This window comes from Halictus rubicundus, chromosome 11, assembly GCF_050948215.1.
Source record: "Halictus rubicundus isolate RS-2024b chromosome 11, iyHalRubi1_principal, whole genome shotgun sequence".
Lineage (NCBI taxonomy): Eukaryota > Metazoa > Arthropoda > Insecta > Hymenoptera > Halictidae > Halictus > Halictus rubicundus.
Window position 1 is genome coordinate 259,361 of NC_135159.1, and position 26,413 is coordinate 285,773.

Here is a 26,413-nt window from a genome sequence, read left to right on the forward strand (position 1 = left end):
TAGTGACGACGGAGGCGATCCTCAGGGTCGGCTGTCTGACCGACGCCTCGTACGTGTCGTCATTCGGGCACCTTTCCTGAGTAATCAGCTAATGCTCGTATGCTACGACGACTCACGTTCGTTCGGGAGAATCACGACGAAAACGCGTAACCTCCGAGACAGCGTGACGTGAGCAACGTACGATGATCGTATAAGAAAGGGACCCAGACGTGGAGCCAGAACAGGGCTCATGTATATGCCTACACGATGGCACGATTATATGAAGTCGCGATAGATTAGGCGCGAATTACGAACAGCGTAAATCCGGTAAACACTACTTCTACCTCCAACATCGTCTCCGAATAATTCAAAGTTAGTTAGAACCTCTCCGTCTTCCAGTGCCTGGAGGCACGAACCTTATCTTACAAGGGTCGTAGCCGTCCCTATTTCACTATCGGAAACTCAACATTGATACGTTTTTCCCTCGCACGCATTCCTCGTGAGGAGGCGACAGCGTGCGCATGGTCGGCGTTCGTCCACGACCTCGCGTGGAGGCGCGGCCGGTCGGGGACGGGTTCCGTATTGCCTAGTTCATTCCACCAACACCGGAGTGTACCCGAACCCACTGCATAGTGACGACGGGGCAGTCCTCAAGGTTGGTCGTGTGAGCGAAGGTCTTATACGAGTCGTCATTCGTGCATACTCCCCGAAATCTCGGCTTTGTGTACGGGTGTTACGACGACCCCAGTCGTCCGGCGGAGTCGCGACGACAAGGATTGGGTGCGGTCAAGGTCGCTCCTCCAATACCGGAGATCATTCTGACCCACTGCAAAGTGATCACGGATGATCTCCTCAGGGTTGGCTGAGCGATCGTAGTCTTGCACGAGTCGGCATTCGTGTGCGCCTCCCGAGAAATCGGCAGCGTGTACGTGTGTTGCGACGGTCCTCGATATAGCGGGCGAGATCGCTCGGACGCGTCGGGACGATCGCGAATAAAGGCACGGCAATAAAACAAAATAGTTGAAATAAAACGGTTACAATCTGCCGCGCTAACTATGGCTTACCAATTCGCGGATAATCGCCGGTAATGAGTTGTTGACGGGTACACGCTCGAGGTGTCGCGCACCGTCATCACCCCACTCTCTAGTCGTTGTAAAAGTTCAGAATGATAAGCACGCATCTCCGGTCTGCGCTTCCGCGTCTTTAGTGCGACCGTTTACGGTTACCAGAATCACGCAGTTCCGACCCGCGTTTCCGCGTCTTTATGAATAGTTACTCGGCAATTGTCAAAATTCGCAACAATGATGTTCGAGCAATCAGCTGTTCGGTGCCGCTGTGCGTCCGCACGCACACACAGCAAATTAGCGAATATCGAACCTTGTTTGTATCGAGGACTCGGCCGTCGTCGCGGTTCGTCTCCCTCCCTCCCCGCACACTTCGGGCGGACCGAGTAGTTCGGGGTGCGCGGCGAGGGGAGAGAGCCGCGTCAATATACACGGCAATCCGTCGAGCCCTCGGCCTCTTTTCCGAGAATCGCAGTGGTAATAGCAATAAATCAGTTAGCTCTCCCACAAATCACATTTTATTTCTCTCAATTATTTCGGGATCGTAAGTTAAAGGTTCTGCGTTACGGAACCCAACGAGGATCCAAAACAAATGACTTTGTTGGTAGTTCCCGATCAGACAATGTGTACATATTATTTGGAATGAGTATAGTACAGGTTAAAAATGATCCTATCAGCCATTTAGAAATTCTTAACGTAATGTTAGATTCAGACGATTCTAGTCCCGTGGATGAGTTGAATATTAATGAAAAAATAATGCCGATAAAGTAAAATTTAAAGAAGCGTTTACGAATGCATACTTAAACCAGAAGCGACCCGAGCTACCTGCAGTAAATGCCGACTTAAAATTAAGTTTAAGTAGTCGGAAATCGTTTAGCATCACACCTCGACGAATTTCTTATGCAGAAAAAGAAAAATTACAATTAATTTTAGACAATCTGTTGGAAAAAGGTATTATTAGACCGAGCGATTTAGAGTATGCATCACCAATTGTTTTAGTAAAGAAAAAGAACGGCGAATTACGCATGTGCGTGGATTTTAGAGAGTTGAACAAAATCCTCGTTCGAGACAACTACCCCCTGACGTTGATAGATGATCATTTGGATATTGTAGGAGGAAAAAAATATTTTAGCTTGATAGATTTGAAGGATGGGTTTTTTCACATTCATATGGCAAAAGATTCCATTAAATACACTTCTTTCGTTACCCCGTTAGGTCAATTTGAATACCTGTGTTCCGGAATCGCGGTTCAAACTCCCCACCCTGCGCGGAACCGCGAGAAGCTAACGCTCGCTCTTATTTAGGCAGTGAGCAACGAGACACGAACGCGAGCACATGCTCTATTTCACATTCCATTCCGATTGCTTTTTTTTTTTTTGTTATATTGAGTTGTTAACGTTGTTTAAATATAGCCTTGTGGAGTTGAGTGCGGTGTGATCATAAGTTTACCCTCCACGCCTTGAATCCCATCCATTCTTTCGCAACATCTCTGAACAACCTGAGAATGCCTTTCGGTTTAAAGACTGCACCATCTCGATTCCAGAGATTCGTTAATGACGTCTTTTCATATTTAATTAGGTCAGGAGATGTGGTTGTCTATATGAACGACATATTGATAGCCACACAAACAATAGAGCATCATCTACAAATTTTAAACCGCGTTTTCACACTTTTGGTAGAGAATAAAATGGAAATGAGGTTAGATAAATGTAAATTTCTACATTCCGAAATTGACTACTTAGGATACCTCATAACTGAGAAAGGCTTAAGCCCACCAAAAACTGGAAAATACAGGCTGTTGAAAATTTTCCCATCCCACGAGGCGTCAGGGAGGTGCAGAATTTTCTAGGTCTTTGTTCTTACTTCCGTAAATTCATTGAGCGGGTTGCTTTTATTGCTAAACCTTTATACAGTCTGATAAAGAAAGATTCTAAGTTCAAATTTGAAGAAGAGGAACTACAAGGTTTCAATAGATTGAAAGAGCAATCAATCGATTCACCGGTGTTAGCAGTTTACAATCCTAAAGACGAGACTGAACTTCATTGTGACGCCAGCACGATAGGGTTTGGTGCAATCCTCATGCAAATAAAAAACGATTTGAAATTTCACCCCGTCTTTTACTTTTCAAAACGAACCACAGAAGTTGAAAGCAAGTATCATAGTTTTGAACTCGAGGTGCTAGCCATAATTTATGCGTTGAGACGATTTCGAATTTACTTACAGGGCATCCGGTTTAAAATTTTAACAGACTGCAATTCTCTTCGGCTAACGCTAAGTAAAAGAGAAATAAATCCACATATTGCCAGATGGGCATTGAAACTACAAAACTACGATTTCGAAATAGAACATAGGCTGGGAGCACGAATGATGCTCGCGGATGCGTTGAGCCGGTCCACAAACATCATCGTGTTAGAAAAGAATTCTTTTGAACGTGACCTAGCATTAATGCGAAATAGAAACCCAGAAATTTCGAGACTACGAAAAGAGTTAGAGCATCGGGAAGATCGATTTTTCGTAATGCGTAACGGTCTGTTGTATCGGAAGCAGAAGGAAAATTTATTGTTTTATGTCCCTAAAACTATGGAAAGCCATGCTATCTACAAATACCATGATGAGATGGGGCATCTAGGGGCGAAAAATTATTGGTTTCCAAACATGAAGCAGAAAATTGAGGCCACCTTGCATAACATACATAAGGGAACTGTTCCGTTTAAAACACTCCACATTGACCGTTATGGTACCGTAGATAAAGGTACCGCCGTGAAAAAATACGTATTTTTAGTTGTAGATGCGTTTACAAAATACGTTAAATTGTATGCGACAAAGTCAATTGCGACAAAAGAAGCGATTGCATGCCTGAAAACGTATTTTTCGCACTGTAGCATACCCGAAATGATTATATCCGATCGTGGAAGTTGCTTTACTTCTAAGGATTTTAAAGATTTTATGGAGATAAACAATATCAGGCATGCAAAGGTAGCTACTGCGTCTCCACGAAATCGTGTGTTGGATCCGTCACTTGCAAAGATGACAGAAAATTATCCCCGGAAACGGTGGTATGAAGTTCTGGAAGATATCGAGTATTCTCTGAATAATACTATAAGTAAATCTGTTTCCGAGACCCCTTCTAAGTTGCTATTTGGTGTGGATCAGAGGGGCAAAACCCCTGATAATTTAAAAGGATATATCCACGAATGGACTAATCGAAAACCAATAGATTTAAACGCATATCGCCGCAATGCAGCAGAGAACAATGTCAAATCACAAAGTTATAATAAGGCATATTTCGACAAAAAACATAAGCCCCCTTATACATACGGAATAGGAGACTATATAATGTTAAAAAAACTTCGAAAGTACCCTGGAGTATCCCAAAAATTAATACCGCAATACAAGGGCCCGTATGAGGTAACTAAGGTGTTACGGAATGACCAATATTCTGCGATTTCTGCATTTTACTAGTGTAGATCAGAATAACAATGAAAGTGAAAGAATTCAAAAAATACAGCCCGTGATTGACATGCTAATACACCGTTTCCAAAGGGCATATCGACTAAGACAGCACATAGTTGTTGACGAGAGTTTACTATTCTGGAAAAGCAGACTTTCTTTCAGACAATATATTATTAGTAAACGTGCAAGATTTGGTTTAAAATCATTTATTTTAGCCGAATCAGAGACTGGATATATAATGAAATATATAAATACAAGCCACATGCTTGTGGCGCCGTTAGAATGAATAGAAAAGGATTGCCGTGCGACGAAAAGGTTAAAAAAATAAAAAGTTTGAACAAGGGTGAGATGATAATACGTTATAACAAATTTATGACATTTTGTGCGTGGAAAGACAAAAGACCGGTGACGCTTCTCAGGACCTTACATATCCCACAGTTGGTAATAAGTGAAAAAAGTGACTATACTACAGGACAACACATTAAAAAGCCAAATATAGTTTTTGATTATAATATGCACATGGGTGCGGTTGACCATACAGATCAGATTTTACGTGGGTATGAATCATGTAGGAAAACGTTAAAACGGTACAATATGTAATTCTCTTGCCATATGGAACTGTCTTCATGCAAGCAGAAAAAGTTTCATGAAATAAAACAAGACATAATATTAGGATTACTCAAAAAATACCACGATCCAATGAATAATTTTCATCAGAAAGGGAAAAGAAATCATTTTCATCCACTTCGTTTTCAATCCAGACGTTTCTTAACAAAATTACAACCAACAAATAAAAAATGTCATCCCATGAAGCGTTGTATATGGTGCAAAACAAATCGATTGGCAAAGAAACAAGGTTGTTTGGCGTCGACTGACGGTCGGAGTGGCCTGGGGGCCGGGACCACTCAGAATTGAGCGCGCGAGGAGGCAAGGAGAAAAAGGGAGAATCAGAATGTTGTCCCTCGATTTTAACACACTTTATTCAGTCGATTAAGACCGGAGCCCTCCTGGGTTTCGAACAACGTTCGGAAATCTTGCGTGTGATCGCCTCTGCTGAGAATCGCGCCGGAAATCTTGAGCGTCACCTTGACGAGGGCCGCCGCGATCGGAAATCTTCAACGCAATCGTAGGAAATCTTGTCGCGAGCAGAGTCACGCGACGCGACGCGGAAATATCGGCTGGTCGAAGAACGAAAAGCGTCGAACAGTTCGACGGAACAACGTAACACTGAAATTGCGGAACGAAAGCGAATAGAGCGGGAATAGAAACATGAAATTTACTTGAGCGTTAACTGAGCAAGAAGAGAGCTGCTCCGCCAAGGGAGAGCCTTAAATGTTCTTCGACCAACAGACGTGGTCGTACGCGATTGGTTCATGATCGATCGTATAATACCGGTAAACAACTCGGTCGAGATTCGATTAGAGCAGGCAATGAGCTCTGACAAATATTATGCGACCTCGTCCAACGATAACGAGTGATCGCTATGCGACTCTAAACACGGTCGAAAAAAAGGGAACTGGAGCGAACGCTCGACGGTAGTCGTAACGGCCGGCAACTCCAGAATTCGAATCCCGAACGAAGGTATGTTCACATAAGGAATGTGCAGTTCCCTGTTTTGAACTGTATCACACAGAGAAATAATAAATTCCAAATATCCTGAAATTAATGTTTTTCCTTTCTATATACCGTTTCCAGAATTAACACTTTTCCGAATTAAAGATCTAAATCTAATAATGGAGCACGTGAGATATGTCGTCCGTGGCACTGCACGAACGGTGTCGCGTCGCGGGATAACACGTCCGTGGTATCACACAAAGGGCATAGCGTCGCAAGATGACACGTTTGTGACCTTATATAAATAGTATCGTCGTCGCGACATAACACGTCCGAGAGAACAAAGTGACCAAATAATACAGCATTTATAATCTTTTTCTGCCTTCGTGCCGCCACTCCATGCCGGTGTCCGGAGAGAATTCGGTCGCCTACAATATTTGCCAGCGCCCCGGAAGACTCTAGTATATACATCTCCTGGGGGGTAGAGAGGAGTTCCTGGGTTCTGGTAGCAAACGACAAGATGATCAGCACTTGGCCTTCGTTGTGAGCATCTCGAACGGCTCTCAAATGGCTTTCGGATACGCACGGACGTGTATAGACACAGAAAACGGGACCTATTTACTGTCAGGGTCGTGACCGACTAATGTAACTCGACCCTTGTTGGACATAAAGTTACTTCGAAAAGTGTGTAATATATTATTTAAAATGAGTATATAAACTACGAGAAGCAATAAGTACTTGCCTGCTTTTCCAACGATTACAGTGCTGTGCTCCCTTCAATGAGTTGCAACTTACCGAACGACTACTGTCATAAAACACAGTACAGTGAATCCGCGTTTTATGTCAGCAGCACGCGTTTTGTCGTCCTTTAAGTTAGAAAGCCACTATTCTTTGATACAGTTGCCGAACGTAGAAACGGACAGCGATACTCGCCGCCCGTTACCGCTCGCCGAGGACTGTAAACATGTCCTCATTTGTTCATCTTACACGTTATATGCGAAAGTCACAGCGGGGAAATACTGCCGACGAGATCCTACTATTCCTTGATGCAGTGTCGAACGTAGAAAAGGAAAGCGAAACTCGAGAACTTCTTTATTTTTCAGTATTTTTTTATTGGACTTTCAACAACATATTCGTGGCATTTTTCTAATGAAATGATACCAAATATGACATACTTCCGATGATATTTACTTGTGTAATGAACGATGAAAATTACTTCCCGTTACAATTATATTAACGGAAAATTAGTGTAAATATGGCCCGAATTGTATCGTATTTGGCATCAATTTAATAAAAAAAATTCCACAAATATATTGGTGAAAGTATCGCAAAAAATAATTCGTAATAAAAAAGTTTAATTTTTGATTTATTGGCCTGAGATTACGCCAATCACGCCAATCTTTCATCTTTCCCGAACGCTTTGACTCTCCGCGTCTCTTTCTTTCCCATACGCTGTTCTTCTTTGCGTTTAATCGATCATTATACAAGTAAGTATCATCAGAATTATATCATATTTGGTATTACTTTCATTAGAAAAATGCCACGAATATGTTGGTGAAAGTCCCATAAAATAATAATGAAAAGTAAAGAAGTTTGGTTATTGGATTAGTGTGGTCTCCTAGTCTCACATCGATATACCGGACCTGTGTTATGTTTACACTCCTTGGCGGCAGCGGCTCTCGAGCTTCTCGGCCCCTCACGGTGTGTATTCCGCGGTTGTGGGGATAATTCCGCGACCGGTAACTTAGAAGCCTCGGCGACTTATATCCCGGATTCACTGTACCTATAAACAATACAGTGAGTTTCCGATATGTGTCAACAACGCGGGTCTTGCCAGCGTCGTGTATCGTCCTGGAGACATACCACCCGAGTCCTGTTAAGTTTACACTCTTCGGCGTGCGAGGAATCTTATGCTTCGTGGCCACTCACGGGATATACCCCGCGGTAGTGGGGATAATTCCGCGACGTTTATCATCCAGGCCTTGGCGACGAATATAGAGAAATCACTGTACTTACAAAATTCGTTTTCATATTTTGTAAGGTAAAATTAGTAAACATTCGGAGTTTTAAAATAAAGTTTTAATCAGAGAATTGGGGACAATAATAAATTTGTATTCTAACTTATTAAATTATCATTATCCATAGCAATTTAAATTAAAGCATGCATGTAGGATTTTAAGAGGAGAAAACTACTGGACAGCTGGTCTCGAATTCATGATCTCAACATTTTTAGATTTAATTTTTTAATTAACCAAGTTTCAACGATCACGATCACGCTCACAGAGTACTTCACCTTTTTTAATGTCCTAATGCTTTTTAAAGGTCTGAACAGAATGTTTGCTACTACAACGTCTTTTGTTTACGTATACGACACGGACTCTAGCAATTTTACTCGGAAACAAGTGATGATCACTGTCTGGAGTTGCGAACAAGAAAATGAAGTACAATATTAAAAAATCTGCTAGAAAAAGATTGGTTAGATCGGCGTTGAAAATGACGAAGTTATTAAAGTGAGATGGCACGACGTACGGAAACATAGAAACGACAATGCATGTACTCTTCGTAGCTGGAAAGAAGTCACCTGGAAGGAACACATAATTTTGCTAATGATCGAAGTGACAATATTAACGAATCAGATACTGACCAGACAAGGCCTTCACTTGCTCTGTGCCGTCCTGCGTGACTTCTTTCTAACAGTAAACAGTATAGTCCACGATTCTAAAATCCTACATGCATATTACAAGAACATGTGATAAACTGATAACTCCTCAGATTTAATAAAATATTTTTGTGTATAATACATTGTAGAAGAAATCATTTTTGCATTTAAAAAAGGACAGCGTAAATATGCTTGACTTGAGCAAGGGTACGGATAAAAACATAATTCTATACTTAACAATATCACATTTTAGGTAAAGCCCAGCTGTTTATATTAACAAAAAATGTTATATTTACATTTTTAAGCAATAATCCTTGTTCAATGAGTTTACAGTTTCCTCATATTATAAATTACAAATTATAGAACATAAGTAATGAAAGCTATATCTTTCTGACAGAGTATAAATAAGAAGAATAAATTAGTACGTTAGTTCATAAAAAAAATGTTCATATTTTCTTAAAAAATAATTCTTAACTTAAAGCAATGAGAATGGAGTGTGAAATTTTGTAATTATCATTATAGTTATTTCTCATCATCTCATTTCCTTTAAATTCAAAAGGTGTTTATAATTTCAATATTTACATGCAAAGATATGTTGTACACATTTTTTAATTGTATACTCCATTGAAGTTGTTTAGTAACAATTTCCACGAGTTGTGTAGAATTTATAGCCGTTAGAATAGACGTATAGAACAACTGCGTATATAGAAAGCACTAACACGTTTGTTCTGCTGCTTAGCACTTTCTTCTTAGTGTTTTCAAAATCTTTCATAATTATGTGTTATACCTATTTGATTTTAAGGTTTAAAGTATTTAACGTGAACTTAGAAATAGTTTCTAAACAAAACTGTTATTGTATTTTATCTAACGGCACGGCGCTGAGAGGGTACAGAACTTAAGGCCGTTGGTCCCTAAGATTAAGTTTATGTAATTCTTCATCTGCTTTGTTGTTCCTCAACTCTTGTTGCGTGTATAAAAATTTATTCCACTCATCAATTCTTGGATGCGCTAAATGCTATATTAAAACAAACACACGTTTTAGTAAAATTTATTTAGTAATTTAAAATCTAACAGTAAACAGATAGTGAATCTAAAACCGGATATTATAGAATATGCAAATACTTCAAATTGTAAAGCTAACGAAGAAATCATTTATTTAGTAACCTTTAAATTTCGTTACACTGTTTGTTATTCCGATTTTCTTTTGCAATAGACAGTATGCCAGATGTTTTATTGTGAGTTTATAATAATGAACTTGTCATTTTAAAGAATAGCGTTCAACAATACTCGTAATATATTACAAGCACTAACGTATATATAACTGTTATGCAATATATAATAGTGCACTAACATTTATATACAAAATATAGTAAGGTGTACTTATATAAACAGGGAAAAACAGTAACTATTAGATAAATGTCTGCTTTTGGTGTTGTCACCATATAATAATTGGTCACTGACCTATCATTCAGAGCTCTCGAAAAGGCGCACGTATAGAATACGGGTACGATTTGCGGTAACGCGTAGCTCCACCTCGTCGCACACGCACTTACAATGTTACGTTACTATTGGCGTAGACCAGGCCTGGGGCCTCTCAAACGCTTTCTTTTCCCACCAACATCCCTTTCGTGCAGCGCGCATCTTCGCTGCGCAGCTCGTGCCTCATCCCAGAGTCGTCAGTTTAAGACTTGCCTCCCCACTCTACTTGCCCCTTCTACGACGCTATTCCCACACGCTTCCACCACGGCCCGGACACGTGACGCGTTTCATCTCTGCCGTGCATGTGTCACAATATCACGTGATTAATTTGGTACTGGCAGAGAGAGGATAGCTTTTTCCCCAAAATTCCAGTCAATTTTTTTCTGTTCGCGAAGCTTGCTAAATGCTTCGTAAACACGAAACAGCGCACGCGACTAGCCGCTGGTATTAAAAATCTTTGAAATAATCGTTTGGAATTTGGAGAAATCAAATGTTCCAATTTTTTGTACATATAATGTTGCACATCCTTTGGAAGGATTATATATTTTTTAATGCATTCTTTATCCTTACTGTCTACAATACCATTTATTGGCTCTACAATTTGCACTTTAATTTCATATGGTACGGCACTATCGTAAATGCAGCCGATTCTGGTGCCAAATACCATAATTGGTTAGTTATTCTTTTCATCATAGTACAGCTTATTGTATCATCTATTTGACGATAAGCGTACAAATTTCGTAAGAACTCCACATCTTGCTGCGGAGCTTCTATTGCGACTAATGTCTTATATCCACGTTTTTAAGTATAAATTATAATAAAGAATATATTAAAAAATATAAAATCCTAACAAAGGATGTGCAATATTATATGGACAAAACAATGGAACATTTTATTTCTGCAGATGCCAAACGATTCTTTGAACGATTATTAATACCAATATATACAGGGTGAGTCATCTAACGTTTGCACCTCAAATATCTTTGTTGTTTCTAAAGATACGTAAAATATGGTAAGAACAAAGTTGAATGGTACAATGGGGCTGACACGATGCCATAAAAAATTTTGTATTTATGTCATTTTTTGTTATGAGAAACGTTGGATTCTCGATTTCCAAACCGATGGATTGGACGAGGCGGATCTGTTTCATGGCCAGCACGTTCGCCTGGGGTCTGTTAAAAGAGACCGTGTACATGGATGCTCCAAAAACAGTTGAAGATATGCGTCAGGGTATCATCACAGCATGTACGAATATCACCTCGGATGTACTTATCAGAGTTCAACATTCCTTCAGAGCTCGTTTACATCAATGTATCAACGTAGACGACCATCATTTCGAACATTTATAAAATACAGGTATTCTGCTTACATATTTTAGTTTTATACGGTTTTTCTGTCCTTGACCTTGAATGACCTTGGAATAATATAGAAACTGAATTCCTAATGAAAGGGACGATCATTATAGGTGTTTAAAAAAGGGTGGTTCCATTTTAAAAAGTCAAGGTGACCTTGATATCTCTACAAAAATGACATAAAAACAAAATTTTTTATGGCATCGTGTCAGCCCCATTGTACCATTCAACTTTGTCCTTACCATATTTTACGTATCTTTAGAAACAACGAAGATATTTGAGGTGCAAACGTTAGGTGACTCACGCTGTGTGTGTGTGTGTGTGTGTGTGTGTGTGCGTGAGCGTGTGCGTGTGTGTGTGTGTGTGTGTGTGTGCGTGAGCGTGTGCGTGTGTGTGTGTGTGTGTAGGACTCAAGTGCGTATAATTCCATAACGCTATTTCCGAGCGGTTCAAGTACCTACAACTCAAAACTTCAAACTGTTATATCTCATCATGGAAGTATCTGACAAAAAACTGTTTCAGACAAAATTGACTTGTTTTTTCCGGTAGAATCTAAATATGTAACATTTTAGAGGGGGTTCCATTTAAAATTACAAAGGTACCTCCCCTCCCCCGTTAAAGGGGAAGGGAGGCCACTTCACGTTTATGTAGTCAGAAAGATCCTTCAGTTCCATGCAATTTAAGTCTAAGAACTTTAAAATCGATGGCATAGTTTTCGAGATATTGAGCTGTTCAGAGTTATATGGGCCACTCTGTATATATACAATTTATAATATCGTAATATGAGACATATAAATATACATATATATAATAATATAAATATATTATTACATTTATGCGCTTCGTGGCATCAAAAGAGTTGCTTTAAATTTCATTTAAATGAGATTAGAATATAATTGTCTTTCTGACAGGAAGTAAATTCCGGTTCATTTTCAAGAAGTCCTGGTAATATGTATTGTAGTCCGCGCGAGTTGTAATTCGCGGTCAAGACGTGCGACGCAATGAGGTGTGTAGATATACGCTAGGTAGAGCACCTATCGCGCGAGCGAACATGCGAATACCAATTATCGAATGTGCCGAACAGTCGCGAACGTGTAGTCGTAATAGAAAGAACTTTCGTTGAATTCTCCATCAACCTCTAACAAGTGGTAGCAGAGCGTGGTTGATAATCGACAAGCAAGTGCCACGAGGTGAATTCGCGAAACTCTAAGATGGACAAAGGGCCGTTACCGGCAATTCCCCTGTTGACCGGGGCGAATTACCTTGTATGGGCAATGAAGATGGAAGCTTTTCTAAGCCTGAAAGGATTAGATCGTGCCATATACGAGACGATACCAGGAGAAACAGCAACGGAGAAATTGAGAACCGAATGGGAAACAAGGAACAAGAACGCAGTGGCGTACATACGACTACATCTGTCTGACGATCAGGCATTACAGTTCGCGACCGTTACTAGTGCGCAAAAATTGTGGTGCACGATTAAAAGAGCTTATGCGGGAGAAGCGGAAGATCAAAAAATTGATACGAGTAACGATTTGAAATTCCTACGCATGGAAGATAAAGAATCCGTAGCGGATTACATTGCCAGAGCACGTGGTCTCAGGACGAAGTGTATCTCGCTGGGGGTCGAAATATCGGCAAGAGAACTCGCATATTACACGGTGCGAGGAATAAACGACAATTATAAGGATCTTCGTGAGATATTGAAGACCCAAAGAGACAAATCTATAGAAGAAATCCAGGAGATTCTGAAAGAACGCGAAAAGGAAAGGAAACGGTGGGACGGATATCGACGAGAAACGGAAGGCGCCGCCTATGCGATACATCGAAGAAGCGACAAGAGGTGTTACGAGTGCGGAAAAGTCGGCCATCTTGCGAAGAAATGCTGGCACAGAAGGGAAAACAAACAAGCATACCGTTCGGGGTACAAAGGAAACAGACGAGAGAACGAGCCTGCCCTGAAGGACGTTGGTAAGAGAAGGACAGTAAATAACGTCACAAAAACGGTCGACGACGACAACAAGGTATACGCGTTTAACATAGGTAACTCAACCGACACAGGTAATATCCAAAACTCCTTCTATACATGGGTACTAGACAGCGGAGCGTCAAACCACATGGCTAATGACATAATATGGTTCGATAATATAAATTTACAGCGCGGCGAACTCTGCCAGGCGGGAGAGAAATCTAAAATATGGTACGAAGGCGTTGGTACCGTCAAGATCAATGTAACTAGCGATGCGGGAGATAACATCCAAATAATGATGGAGGACGTTCTGTATGTACCTGAATTGAGACAAAACCTCCTATCCACAACTACGCTAATGTTGCGGGGCTACACCGTTATGCAGAAAGGCCAAACGACCACAGTATACGACAGTAAGGGTAACGAAGTTATAACCGGGAAACTGTACGATCGGCAAGTAAAATTATTAGCGAAACCTTGCGCGACAAAACATTTCGAGCGTTTATCGTGTAATGTAATAAAAGTAACAGATGCATACGAAATCTGGCACAAGCGTTTAGGTCACATAAACGACGAATACCTAAAGAAAATGTACGATAATGGCATGTTAGGCGAAGCGGACGTTGATTGCATCAACCACAGTTACACGTGCGATAGCTGCGAACTCGGTAAAATAACAAGAAAAACGCATAAACGATTAACCATAGATCAAAGTAGAGCACCCTTAGAGTTGATTCACGCGGACGTATGTGGGCCGATGCCAGTCACTTCTTTAAACGGATCGAAGTACATGCTAGTATTTGTCGACGATTTTTCGGGAATGTATTTCACTTTCTTTATAAAGCATAAGAATGAGGTTGTTGAACGCTTAGCGGCATTTATAGAAAAATACGAAAACTTACTTGGTAAACGAATTAAACGGGTGAGGACAGACAATGGTCGTGAGTTCGTCAATAAAGAAATAGATGAATTGCTAGAGAAAAATGGAATTTCACACGAGAAAACCGTTCCTCACAATCCGGAAAGCAATGGCAAGGCAGAACGGGCGAATAGATCAATATTAGAACGGGCAAAAATCCTGTTACTCGATAGTAAATTACCAACAAATTTTTGGGCGGAGGCAGCGGCTTGTGGTAGCCACATTAGTAACATTACCCCACGTAAAAATAAAAATAGGACTCCATATGAGCTATTTTTTAATAGAAAATCAAATGTTAGTTATTTAAGAACCTTTGGATCCGTCGCTTACTTTCACGTTCCCAAACAGAAACGAGGTAAACTCGATGTACCTGGAAAAATCGGCATTATGGTAGGATACTCGAGAGAGAGACATAGCTATAGGATATACGATCCGGAAAGGAGAATAATAATAGAGGAGAGATCAGTCAGATTCGATGAACGAGCTCTTGGGAGTAAATTCATCCGAGATACAGAACAGTGCGTAGAAACGTATCAGCAGAATCAAGAGAAAATAGCGTACGACTCGAATCATAATCTTTCACTCTCGGACATAATCGAAGAACGCGTAGATACAGAACAATCGCCTGTCACAAACTCGGATACACAAGTACAGAGATCGGATAATAACGACGAAGTATCAGAGGAAGTAATAGAAGCACCGCGACGGCGAGGTAGGCCAAAAGGGGCAAACAGGGATCAGATAGAGCTAGGAAGAGACTTGCGAAGGATACATGAACTCGAAAGGGATATACGAAGCGGAGCCCGGAGATCAGATAGAATCAAAGAAAGAAACCAGGTTAATCTTATAAATAACAATAACGCACCGTTAAATTATGACGAAGCCAGACAGAGTAACGAGTGGCCACAATGGGAGCATGCTATGAGAGAGGAGCTTAGGTCGTTCGACAAACTTTCCGTATGGGAGGTTGTGCAAAAAACCAATAAGCTAAATATTATCAAAAGTAAATGGGTATTATCGATACGCCACAACAAAGGAAACGAGAACGTTAAATTCAAGGCGAGACTAGTTGCCGCAGGGTATAATCAAACTAAACGACGAGACTACGAAGAATCATATGCCCCCGTAGTATCTATCGAAAGTTGGCGTCTTTTAATGGCTGTAACAGTAAAGCTTGGTTGGAAATTTAAATTCTTTGATGTTAAAACTGCGTACTTACACGGAGATTTACGAGAAACCGTCTATCTTGCGTTGCCACCAGGTTTTGAGAAGGAATACGGAGAACAAAACGTACTTAAACTAAGGAAGAGCGTGTATGGACTTCCTCAGTCGGGGAGGAACTGGTATATAAAATTAAAAGATACACTGTCTCTGATAGGGTTCTCAGCGTTAGCATCAGAAAATTGCATTTTTATTCTTAGAGAAGACAACAAAAAAGGTATTATATTAGCTGCGTATGTTGACGACCTGACGATAGTTTACAACGACGACGAGTTATATGAGAGGGTAACTAGACAATTAAGCAATACATTCGAGATGATCGAGATAGGTACTAGCACGTTCTTAAATATAAAAATTGAGATTTGTGAGTCGGGAATAGCATTGTCCCAAAGGGAGTATATAGAAAGGCTGTTAACTAAACATCAAATGATTGATTGTAACGCGGTATCGACACCGATAATCCCCGGAGAGGACAAACCTTGCGAAAAAACTGGCGTGGAAATGGATAGAGATACTTATCAGGAATTAATTGGCGAACTTTTATACTTGGCTAATAGGACTAGACCCGATCTGTCGTTTGTAACAGCGTACTTATCTCAATACAATCATTGTCCAGAAAAACGACATTGGCTATTGGCGAAGAGAGTATTGAGGTATCTACAAGGGACTAAAGAGAGAATGCTTGTTTACAATCGTGATCAGGGAAATTTAATAGCATACGCGGATGCTAGTTGGGGAAATTCTGAACAAGGAAAATCCTTTTCAGGAGGAGCGATCATGGTCGCAGGTTCATTGATCCTGTGGCGTAGCAATAAACAAAAAACTGTTGGCCTTTCTACATGCGTTGTAGAGCTAGTCGCTTGCTCCGAGATCGTTAAAGATTTAAATTGGGTTACTAATATATTACTAGAAATAGGTTTAAACGAATTTTTATGCGATACCAATGTATTATATTGCGACAATACGGCGACCATCGAATGGTTAAAGAATGCGAGATCGTCAAGTAAAACCAGACATGTAAACTTGAAATTTCATTTTGTACGCGACGAAATAGAAGAGGGAAAACTTGTAATTCGACATGTAGACACGAAGTACATGATAGCTGACTTCCTTACGAAAGCAGTCACTCGAGAAAAACTATCATGGACTCTAAACGAAATCGGATTAATAGATATCTCGATGTAATATTAACTCAACGAATTCGAGTTGCGTCACCCGTAGGGGGAGAGTGTAGTCCGCGCGAGTTGTAATTCGCGGTCAAGACGTGCGACGCAATGAGGTGTGTAGATATACGCTAGGTAGAGCACCTATCGCGCGAGCGAACATGCGAATACCAATTATCGAATGTGCCGAACAGTCGCGAACGTGTAGTCGTAATAGAAAGAACTTTCGTTGAATTCTCCATCAACCTCTAACATGTATAAAATTATTATAATGTTAAGAATAAACTGATTCAATTTAATATAAATCAAATGATTTCCTTAGCTTTTGCATACACGTGACCGCCATTCGAGTTTCATTTCAGAGATATTAGCGAAAAACTGAAGAGGTAATGTGACAACGAGTCCTGCGTATATCTACGCGCCCGTGGCAATGTATGTGTTAGCATGTGTTGGTCGGCTGAATTGGGCTCATGAGGCAGGAATCAGTTTCACGAAACGCTTGTACATTTACGGGTTTGACGACATGGCAACAGTGAGGCGAACGATGATATGTGGCAACCATGTCCAGTCGCAAGCTTTCTCTCTCAATTTTCGTTTCTCTCTTCTGCTACTACTCAAGTCGGCATTGCATATATTCTTTTTTACCGATATGTCGTAAAATTAATTACCGAAATTAATCCTTCGGGGGTGTTGGGTCGCTGATTTTGAATCTGATTTCAAAAAACAAAATCGCGGATTCAATATAGTGGATGAGTAACTCGAACGATTGTTGAATTTCCTTGAAAGTTAGTATTCCCATATTTGTCGAATCGCTGAGTGTGAATCTCATGTCAAAATTAATAATGATAATAAATTACAAATCACAATAACGTTTTAAAACGCAAAAATCAAAATTTTTATTTATCCGTTTATGTATTTGTATATGAACTTGTCACACATAAACACTTAAGAAGTCGCTGTATCCTGCTAGAGAGTAATTTTATAGTGATTAAAGCGAGCGTAAGAGACTGCTGTACAGTATGTTTCTGTTCATACACCAATGTTTACGGGTAATTAAAAGTCAATTCCAAATGGTAGTACATCTTACGAAGAATTATATAACAAAATATACTTTCTACCTAAAACTGTTTAGTAAAATTGGATTTTATGACCTGAAACTTGCAATGGTTTGTATAATACATACGTAGTAGCACTATGAACTTGGCCCGCGCTCTGAATGCGCCGTGTACCAAATTATGTAATTCTGACACCAGATTCATATTCAGCGACCCAAAAAAAAATTTTTTATAACAATTTGACAATTTCAAAAAAAACTAGAAGAGTTGAATCCGCCATTTTGTTTTTTGTAATTTCGACATCAGATTTATAATCAGCGACCCGAAAATTCCCAGAATACCAATTTTTAAGAAATTCGAGGATTTCTCCGATTTTTGGACACGTTTTGGTGATTCTGAACCACTATCAGGCGGAGCCGTCACTGTTTGCCCTTGTCCCGCAAACCCCCCGGACGACTTCTTGGCAGCTCTGAATGATAGTTGAAGTTAAACATGATGTAGGCCAATAAATATCAACTTTTTATTACTATCTTATGCCTGATAATAAAAAATATGTTGTATAATAAGAAACTAAAGGTATTTTTAAAAATTTAAATATAAAAAAATACTATCGAGTAATTAATTTAAAGATTTCTCTGAACCACGTTATTAACAAAAAATTTTATATTAGGGCGAAATGTTGCTAGCTGTAAGACCGCTTTAATTTGCTTATTATACACTGGCATATTTCGTAATGTACAAATAAAATAATTAAAACAATTGAATTGTCGATAAATTGTATGTTATTATTGATTATATTATTGTAAATAGAAAGGTAGAAAATAAGAATACTCTTAACCGTTTGACTGCTAAGCAATTCTTGCAAGAACGCACGAAAACTGCGGGACATATTTTGACTTGATGTTGTCAAATAAAACACTCTCATTTAGACAAATATTAATCAATTTTAATCATTCTTTTCGTATTATAAAGAAACAATATTAATTGTGATTGTGAATAAGAAAAAATAAACATCACTCACTCAGACTCACTTTCAATCCTCGGTCTTTTTCTTTGATGAGTTATAATAATGCTATCATCACTACTTGTGTCTGTTCTTTCACCATCCTCAGAATCACTAGCAATCGAATCAACGTCCGAAATAATAGCCCGTGACATGGTTATTTTTTAAAAATAATATATAAAAACGGTAAAAAGTTATTTTAGAATGCACTCGTGTTACAAAGTACGCGTGAGGTCAGACTACGTTCACTCCCACGGAGCAGCAAAGACACATTGAAACTCGCAGCGCAAAAGCGCTGCGTCGCGGTTTTCGAGACAAATGAACGCAGCGCTTTTGCGCCGCGTAGCAGTCAAACGGTTAAATTACACCTGTTTTATACGTACTGAATCAACAACTCTGTTCTGTGAACTATCTTCATTACTTTTAAAGACATCAAGAAAGTTTATTCACAAAAAATTGTAATTTCGTTTATTAAAAAATCAGTAGTTCGCGAGACATGTGCTTGCACTTCCAGTAATTATAAAAGTAATAAGTGTGTAGTAATGCTTGTGAATGAGAGATGTTCACAATGAGCATACTGTAGCAGACAATTATCATAAGGCTACCATATTATTTTTTGGTAAATAGGTTCTTCAATTTTTGTAAACAGCTAAGAGTGTTAGTATTCATATTATCCTTGCGTACACTTTTAAGATAAACTTTTTTGTATATGAATCTACTCAGACTCATTAATATTATTGCACATGATTAAAAGAACAACGGATTTGTAATTATTGAACTATTCAGCTAAAAGGCATAATTTATTATTTTTTAATACAGCCCGTTTTAGATGATTCGTCATACCTTAACACTCTGCGTTCTGTGGCATAATAATGTGAAGATGACAATAGAAGATTCAGATTTTAGTTTTCTTCAATTTTTTCAAAATTCAGATTTAATCACGATAATGAATATTATTGTTCATTACGTCAATCTCTATATACATTATATGTATGTACACAAATTACATTAGTTACCATATGCTTTTATCATATTTTGACCCATGTCAAAATTAATCTCAATTTATCAATTATTTCGTAACTGTCGTAAAGTATAGAAAACACAAAGAAATGCTTACATAGAAATTACACATTACGAAGGGCCTCTTGTCAAAGATAGGCAGTATCTAAATACAAAATTATTAAAGTAAGTTTTAAATAACCGCAAGAATTTATCCGTAACTTTTATCTCTCAAGCGCTTGATTTGAAGTGTTTATTCGCCTGTCTCTCCGAGAATTTTCTGGTTATCTTCAACTTTTATTCGACAGTCGAATGCAGCGCCACGGTGTATCTTACGGTTGTATCTGTCATTACTTGGTCGTAGAATATCCGTCAGATTTTATTGGAAAAACTAGATTCGTAACCTTGTGGGTTATTCGAATCCAGATGTCGCGCGAGATTTATTTGTTATCTGTATCCGTCATTTGAAGCTTGATTTAGCCAGACGATTTATTTGACCCATTGGCGCACAAGCGCGGCTGCTGAGAATAATACGTCAAAACGGAGCTGTTTTATGGATTCGACGAAAAAATAAAAACCAAAGAAATTAAGTAAGTATGTCAAAGACATAATAGCGTAGTAAGATTTAATTTAATTTCTTCACTCTATTGGGATATATTTGTCGAGCTAACGAATAATTGTCTCCTGCTTCGTCGATAGCACGAAGCATATTTCGTATGTTACCGTACCAAACCATATTAATACCAACAAGACACTAAGAGACTGATCATTACTGCGGTGTTTACGTGCGATAGTAATCCGTCTGTGCCCCTACTACCCATTTACTTTAGAAACGTGCGAATATAAACGAATTGTAACAGTAAAATTATTCTCGAAATTAAATGGAACTATAACATCGTTTTTTAAGATCACGATTAAGACTTCGTTCTCCGTGATGTGATGAGTTCCATGCGATGCAATAAAAAAAATATTCGACACTTTGACCTTGATTTTCAAGGTCAAGGCCAATTTTGCGGAACATTTTTTTAACAGATCTCCATCGATCCAGAGGTGTAGAATCACGCCGACCACTATAAGTGGTTATGACATATAATTTTTATACACCCTGTACAGCGACTCCCATTAATATTCGAAAACTCTTAGAAGAACGATAACTTTTGTAATATTCTACCATACGACTTGAAATTTTATGAACAATTAGAATAATTAGTTTACTACATGCTATTGAAAAAATTTTTTAAATGATTGCAATTGATCGAAATTGCAGAGAAAATACTAAAAGTTGTATTTTACAACTTTTTTGTGTGTGGTTTGCATTTTAGTGAATGACAAATAATTTGGCATAGTGATCCACGAATTCCGAATTCATAAAGTAAGGAGGAGTTTGTTTACAATGGTCTACATCAACGATCGTTTGAGTCAATAAAAAAACTAGAAGAGTTGAATGAAGCACTACATAAATCAATCATTATTACTTAAACGATTGTTTAAACATATAAATTTTTATTATTTAAACGGATGTTCAAACAAATAAATATATATTACTTAAACGATTGTTTAAACAAATAAATATTTATTATTTAAACGATTGTTTAAATCAACAAATTTTTAGAACTTAAACAATTGTTTAAAGAAAGAAATTTTTATTATTTAAGCAATTTTCGTCACGTTTTACAATGAATAAAAGTCTTTACAGCAAATGGAAATGTCATTGGGATACACCATTGGTACTCTGCTGGATATTAAGACAATTTTATAAGGAACTCTTTAGATTACAATTAACTCGTTACATTTTAAATAAATTTGTTTAACTTTCAAAAATAAGAAATTTCTAGTGCTACAAGCTCCTTATTCCATAATCTCCACAGTTTTTAAACCGTTCATTTGTTCATTTACATATTCTGACTTGGCATCGTCGGATCATAATGTCGAATCTTCGAAATACTTGTCAGGAATAAATCATCTTCCTACATCGAGCTTCGAATAAATCCCAAAGTTAAGTTGAAATCGTTTCATCGAAAATCAAAGATTTTCCGTAGCCAATATCTGACGAGATTCACCGTAAGATAAATGGTGGCGCCACCTTCGACTCTCAAATAATCGTCAAATATAATAAATCAAATAACTTCTGGCCGCTGAAGGCGTTGAATACGCATAAGATAACATTCGATTATCTTTTATTTAAAAATTTTAGATAAAAAACTGCCCATCTCTGCTGAGCTGGCCCAAGACCTAGTGTCAGACTGTGTGAGACTGAGGCGCGTTCCTGCGAAGTGTGTGTGTTGGATGTTTTGCGCATGCGCCGGGGATAGAGGAGTGATGGTTGCTTGCCGACGAGTAGAGAAGGTGCGTAGATAATAGAGACATAGCGTGAAGATTGTATCAGCGATAGAATAACGTAGAGTTTAACATAGTTGTTTAATAAATATTATATACAGTAATAATAGACAACATTATGGTAGCAGAGCGTGGTTCTGCCGAAGAAAGAAGTGTAGAATTGAAAAAGGTAAAGTGAGGTTAGAAAAAACACGTGGAGCGGAAAGCACGCGGCAAATAAAAACGGAATTGAATAAGAATAGATAAATTAACAAACATGTCCGAAGGCACAGCAATACCGTTTAGTAAAATAGAGCCATTAAACGATAGAAATTACCATGTGTGGGCACTAAAAATAGGTGCGGTGCTTCGCGCAAGGAAATTATTTACAGAAGTGATAGTGAACCAGGAGCCACCGGAAGCCGCAGACCGCAATTCTGAAGCAGGCAAGATAAGATCGCTATGGGAGAGTAAAAACGATGAAGCATTCGGTATCCTGATCACCACATTGTCAAACGATCAGGCAGGACAATTCCTAACGGCGAATAAAGCGAAACAGGTATGGCAAGAGCTCCAACGCATTCATGCAGGCAGAGCACAAGATAGAAAGATAGATATAGCTGTCGAATTAAAAAACATAACAATGAACAAAAATGAATCGGTGATTGAATATATGACACGGGCTAAAAATATTGCTTCACGTAGTGCAAGTATAGGGCATCCAATCGAAGATAGAGAACTATCATATTACGTGGTAAGAGGAGTACACTACAAGTATGAGAAAGTGGCATCGGTGCTTAGAACTCAGAGAGGAATAAGCATGGAAGATGCACAACAAGCATTGGAAGAAGAAGAGCGCAGAATAAACCAAGGCGCGTCAGGTGCAGAAAGCGGATCGCAAAGTGGATGGAAAGAAGAGAGAGCATACAAAGTGTTTAGAGGTAATCGACGCAACCAAAATAATAACAGCGGATGTTTCATTTGTGGTAGGAAAAATCACAAGGCGGCAGATTGTTTTCACAGAAGAGAAAGAGAGAATGCTGTCACATCGTTCCGAGGTAGGCAAAATGCAAACAGATATAATCATGAAGGAAATAGAAACACAGGTTACAGAGGTAGAAGAGAGTACGCTAGATTGGCCACCGGAGGAAATGAAGAATATTCATTTAACGTAGAGAAACAAGATGCGAGATCAAGAAACTCTGAGGAGTCAGAAATATGGACCTTGGACTCCGGATCGTCGACCCACATGTCACCTGATATAAAGAAAATGATGGACATTAAACCATATGAAGTTAAGGTAAATCTGGCAGAAGATGAACGGGCAATGTTATCCAGAGCGAAAGGTAACATGAAACTAGCCACAGATACGCAGGACGTTAGCAAATTATGCGAAAATGGACATAAAGTCATATTTGAAAACAACGGTGCAAAAGTAATTGGTAAAAATAATAAGGTTATAGCAGAGGCATGCGAAAGAAATGGTATATATACAATCAGGCCAGGAAAACCCAACGATACAGTACCAGTGGCATTCAATGTAAATCAGAAGGGAGAGGAAATACATCAAGTAATGAAGAACGATAAGATGAACAAAATGTTATGGCATAAGAGATTGGGCCACGCATGTGAATATTACATGGATAAAATGAAAAACACAGGAGCAATTAGAGATCTAAATTACAGACAGGAAAACCTGGGCATCTGTGAAGCATGCGTGATGGGAAAGCTAAGCCAAACACCACATAGAAGAATAGAAGAGATACAAGCGAAAGAACCGTTAGAACTTATCCACATGGACGTTTGTGGGCCTATGCCAGTAAAATCACTGAATGGAAACAGATACGTAATGGTGATTGTGGATGAGTACAGTAGATACGCTACGGTGTATCTAATGAGAACAAAGGATGAAACATATGAACACTTCTTACGGTACATGAACGAGAATGAAAACTCCCTTCGGAGAAAAATAAGGAACGTTCGAACAGATAACGGAGGAGAATTCGTTAATAGAAAATTTGAGGAATTATATAAGTCAAAAGGTATTAAACATCAAAGAACAGTCGCATATAACCCTCAAAGTAATGGTACAGCAGAAAGACTAAACCGAACACTGTTAGACAAAACAAGAACACTACTGATAGACGCAGACCTTCCAGGGGAATTTTGGGGCGAGGCCATCATGACCGCAGTGTATATTAAAAACTTAACGATTACCAAGACCACAGACATGCAAACACCTCAAGAAAGGTGGAGTGGAAAGAAGCCGACAATCTCGTATTTGAAGACATTTGGATGTGTGACGTATTATTTCATACCCAAAGAAGGCAGAGACAAGCTCATGCCTAGAGCACAAAGGGGCATTTTCGTGGGATATTCTCGCGAAACGAGAGCATATCGTGTATACGATCCAGTAAAGGACAAAATATATGCGACAAGGACGGCGAGATTCAACGAAGATGAGAAGGGATCCCAATTGTTGAATAGTGAGCAGAGACCGAGACAAAGGATAGAAGATATAAGGTATGAGACCGAAGAGAGAAGACAAGAATGGAATAGTGAAGAACAGTTAAAAACCATTGAGTGCAATGATCACAATAATAACGGAGAGAGAGCACAGACTAGAGGAAAAGGGCGTAAACCTGGAATAACATTGAAGGAAATACAGGAAGAGAGACGCAAGGAAAGGGAAACAAATGAAGAGTTACAAAGAGAGAATAGAGAGAAGAGAGAATAAAGAATAGACAAGAACATGCTAGCTACATGGGAACAGGTGAACCGATACCACAAAAATTTAAAGAGGCGATGGAGTCGAACAACTCTATGCAATGGAAAAGAGCGATGGAAGAAGAAGTAGAGATAATGAAGCAAAGAGAAGTATGGGAACTAGTAAATAGAGAAAAGAATATGAAGGTGTTGAAAAGTAAATGGGTTTACACGGAGAAACAACTGACAGGTGAAAAATCACCGAAATTCAAGGCACGATTGGTAGCAGTAGGGTGTAACCAATGGAAAGGAAAACACTATGAAGAATCGTTTGCTCCAGTATTAAGAATAGGAACAGCAAGGATAATGCTAGCACTTGCCAGCATTTACAACATGGAAATACGTCAATATGATGTAAGAGCAGCATATTTATATGGTTCGATCAAAGAAACAGTATTCATGGAACAGCCAGAAGGATTTGGAAAAGGAGAAAATAAAGTATGCAAATTGAAAAAGAGCATATATGGACTACCGCAGGCAGGAAATTGCTGGAATACAAAAATCACAGAAGTGCTGGAATCAATAGGGATGAAGAGATTACCAGAAGATCCATGTCTCTATACAATAAAGAGAGGGAATAAAAAGCTGTGGTTGGGACTGTATGTAGACGATATATTGGTCATTGGAACAGATTCCCAGATAATTACGGAGATAATAGATGAAGTCAAAGGACATTTCGAATTAACGGAAACGAAGGAATTGAAATTCCTCAACATACGAGTATCGAAACAGAATGGAAAATTGGCATTGTCACAGACTGAATATATAGACAATATATTACGAAAATATAATTTACAGGAAAGCAAAGCGATAAGTACACCAATGGATCCACACCAGGACTTGGATGTTGATGATGACTCACCGCCCGAAGATAGTATGTATTATCAGGAAATGTTAGGCTCAATAATGTACCTAGCGACCGGTACGAGGGTAGATATAGCATTTAGTGTAAGTAAATTGTCCCAATACTCAAAAAATCCGAAACAGATACATTTAACAGCGCTTAAACGAGTTTTCAGATATCTTAAAGGTAGTAAGTATTACAAATTGGAATACGATGGGAATGCTGATAACATTAACCTAAGTACAGATGCGAGCTGGAATAGCACGAAGGACGCAAAATCCTTTGGAGGATACATGGTAAAAAATTGGTAATAATGTTGTAGATTGGCGAGCCAAAAAGCAAGAGTTGGTCGCTTTATCAACATGCGAAGCCGAATTAATAGCTATAAGCGATGGAGTACAGGAGGTAAAATGGGTACGCGGAATATTAGAAAGTTTAGAAGTTAAAATTGGGGAAAGATATTCAATTGAACTTAGCACGGATAGTAAAGCAGCTATAGACTGGATAAATAAATCCCATATTACAAATCGTACTAAACATATCAATAGAAAGTATCATTTTGTTAAAGATGAGGTAAGGTCAAAATCAATAATATTGAAGCATGTAAAATCGGAAGAA

The 26,413-nt window shown here is 38.9% G+C and overlaps 1 protein-coding gene across 25 annotated transcripts in view; it reads right to left on the reverse strand.

The window, feature by feature from the left end:
* Positions 1 to 8,111: 8,111 nt before the first annotated feature.
* Positions 8,112 to 26,413, reverse strand: part of Sw (cytoplasmic dynein 1 intermediate chain short wing) — a 123,668-nt gene continuing 105,366 nt past the window's right edge. For all 25 annotated transcript variants that reach the window (XM_076797143.1, XM_076797137.1, XM_076797144.1 and 22 more), the window contains one exon: positions 8,112 to 9,724. In XM_076797143.1, coding sequence (XP_076653258.1) covers positions 9,605 to 9,724 — 120 coding nt within the window. In that variant the 3' untranslated portion in view covers positions 8,112 to 9,604. The remainder of the gene's footprint in view (positions 9,725 to 26,413) is intronic.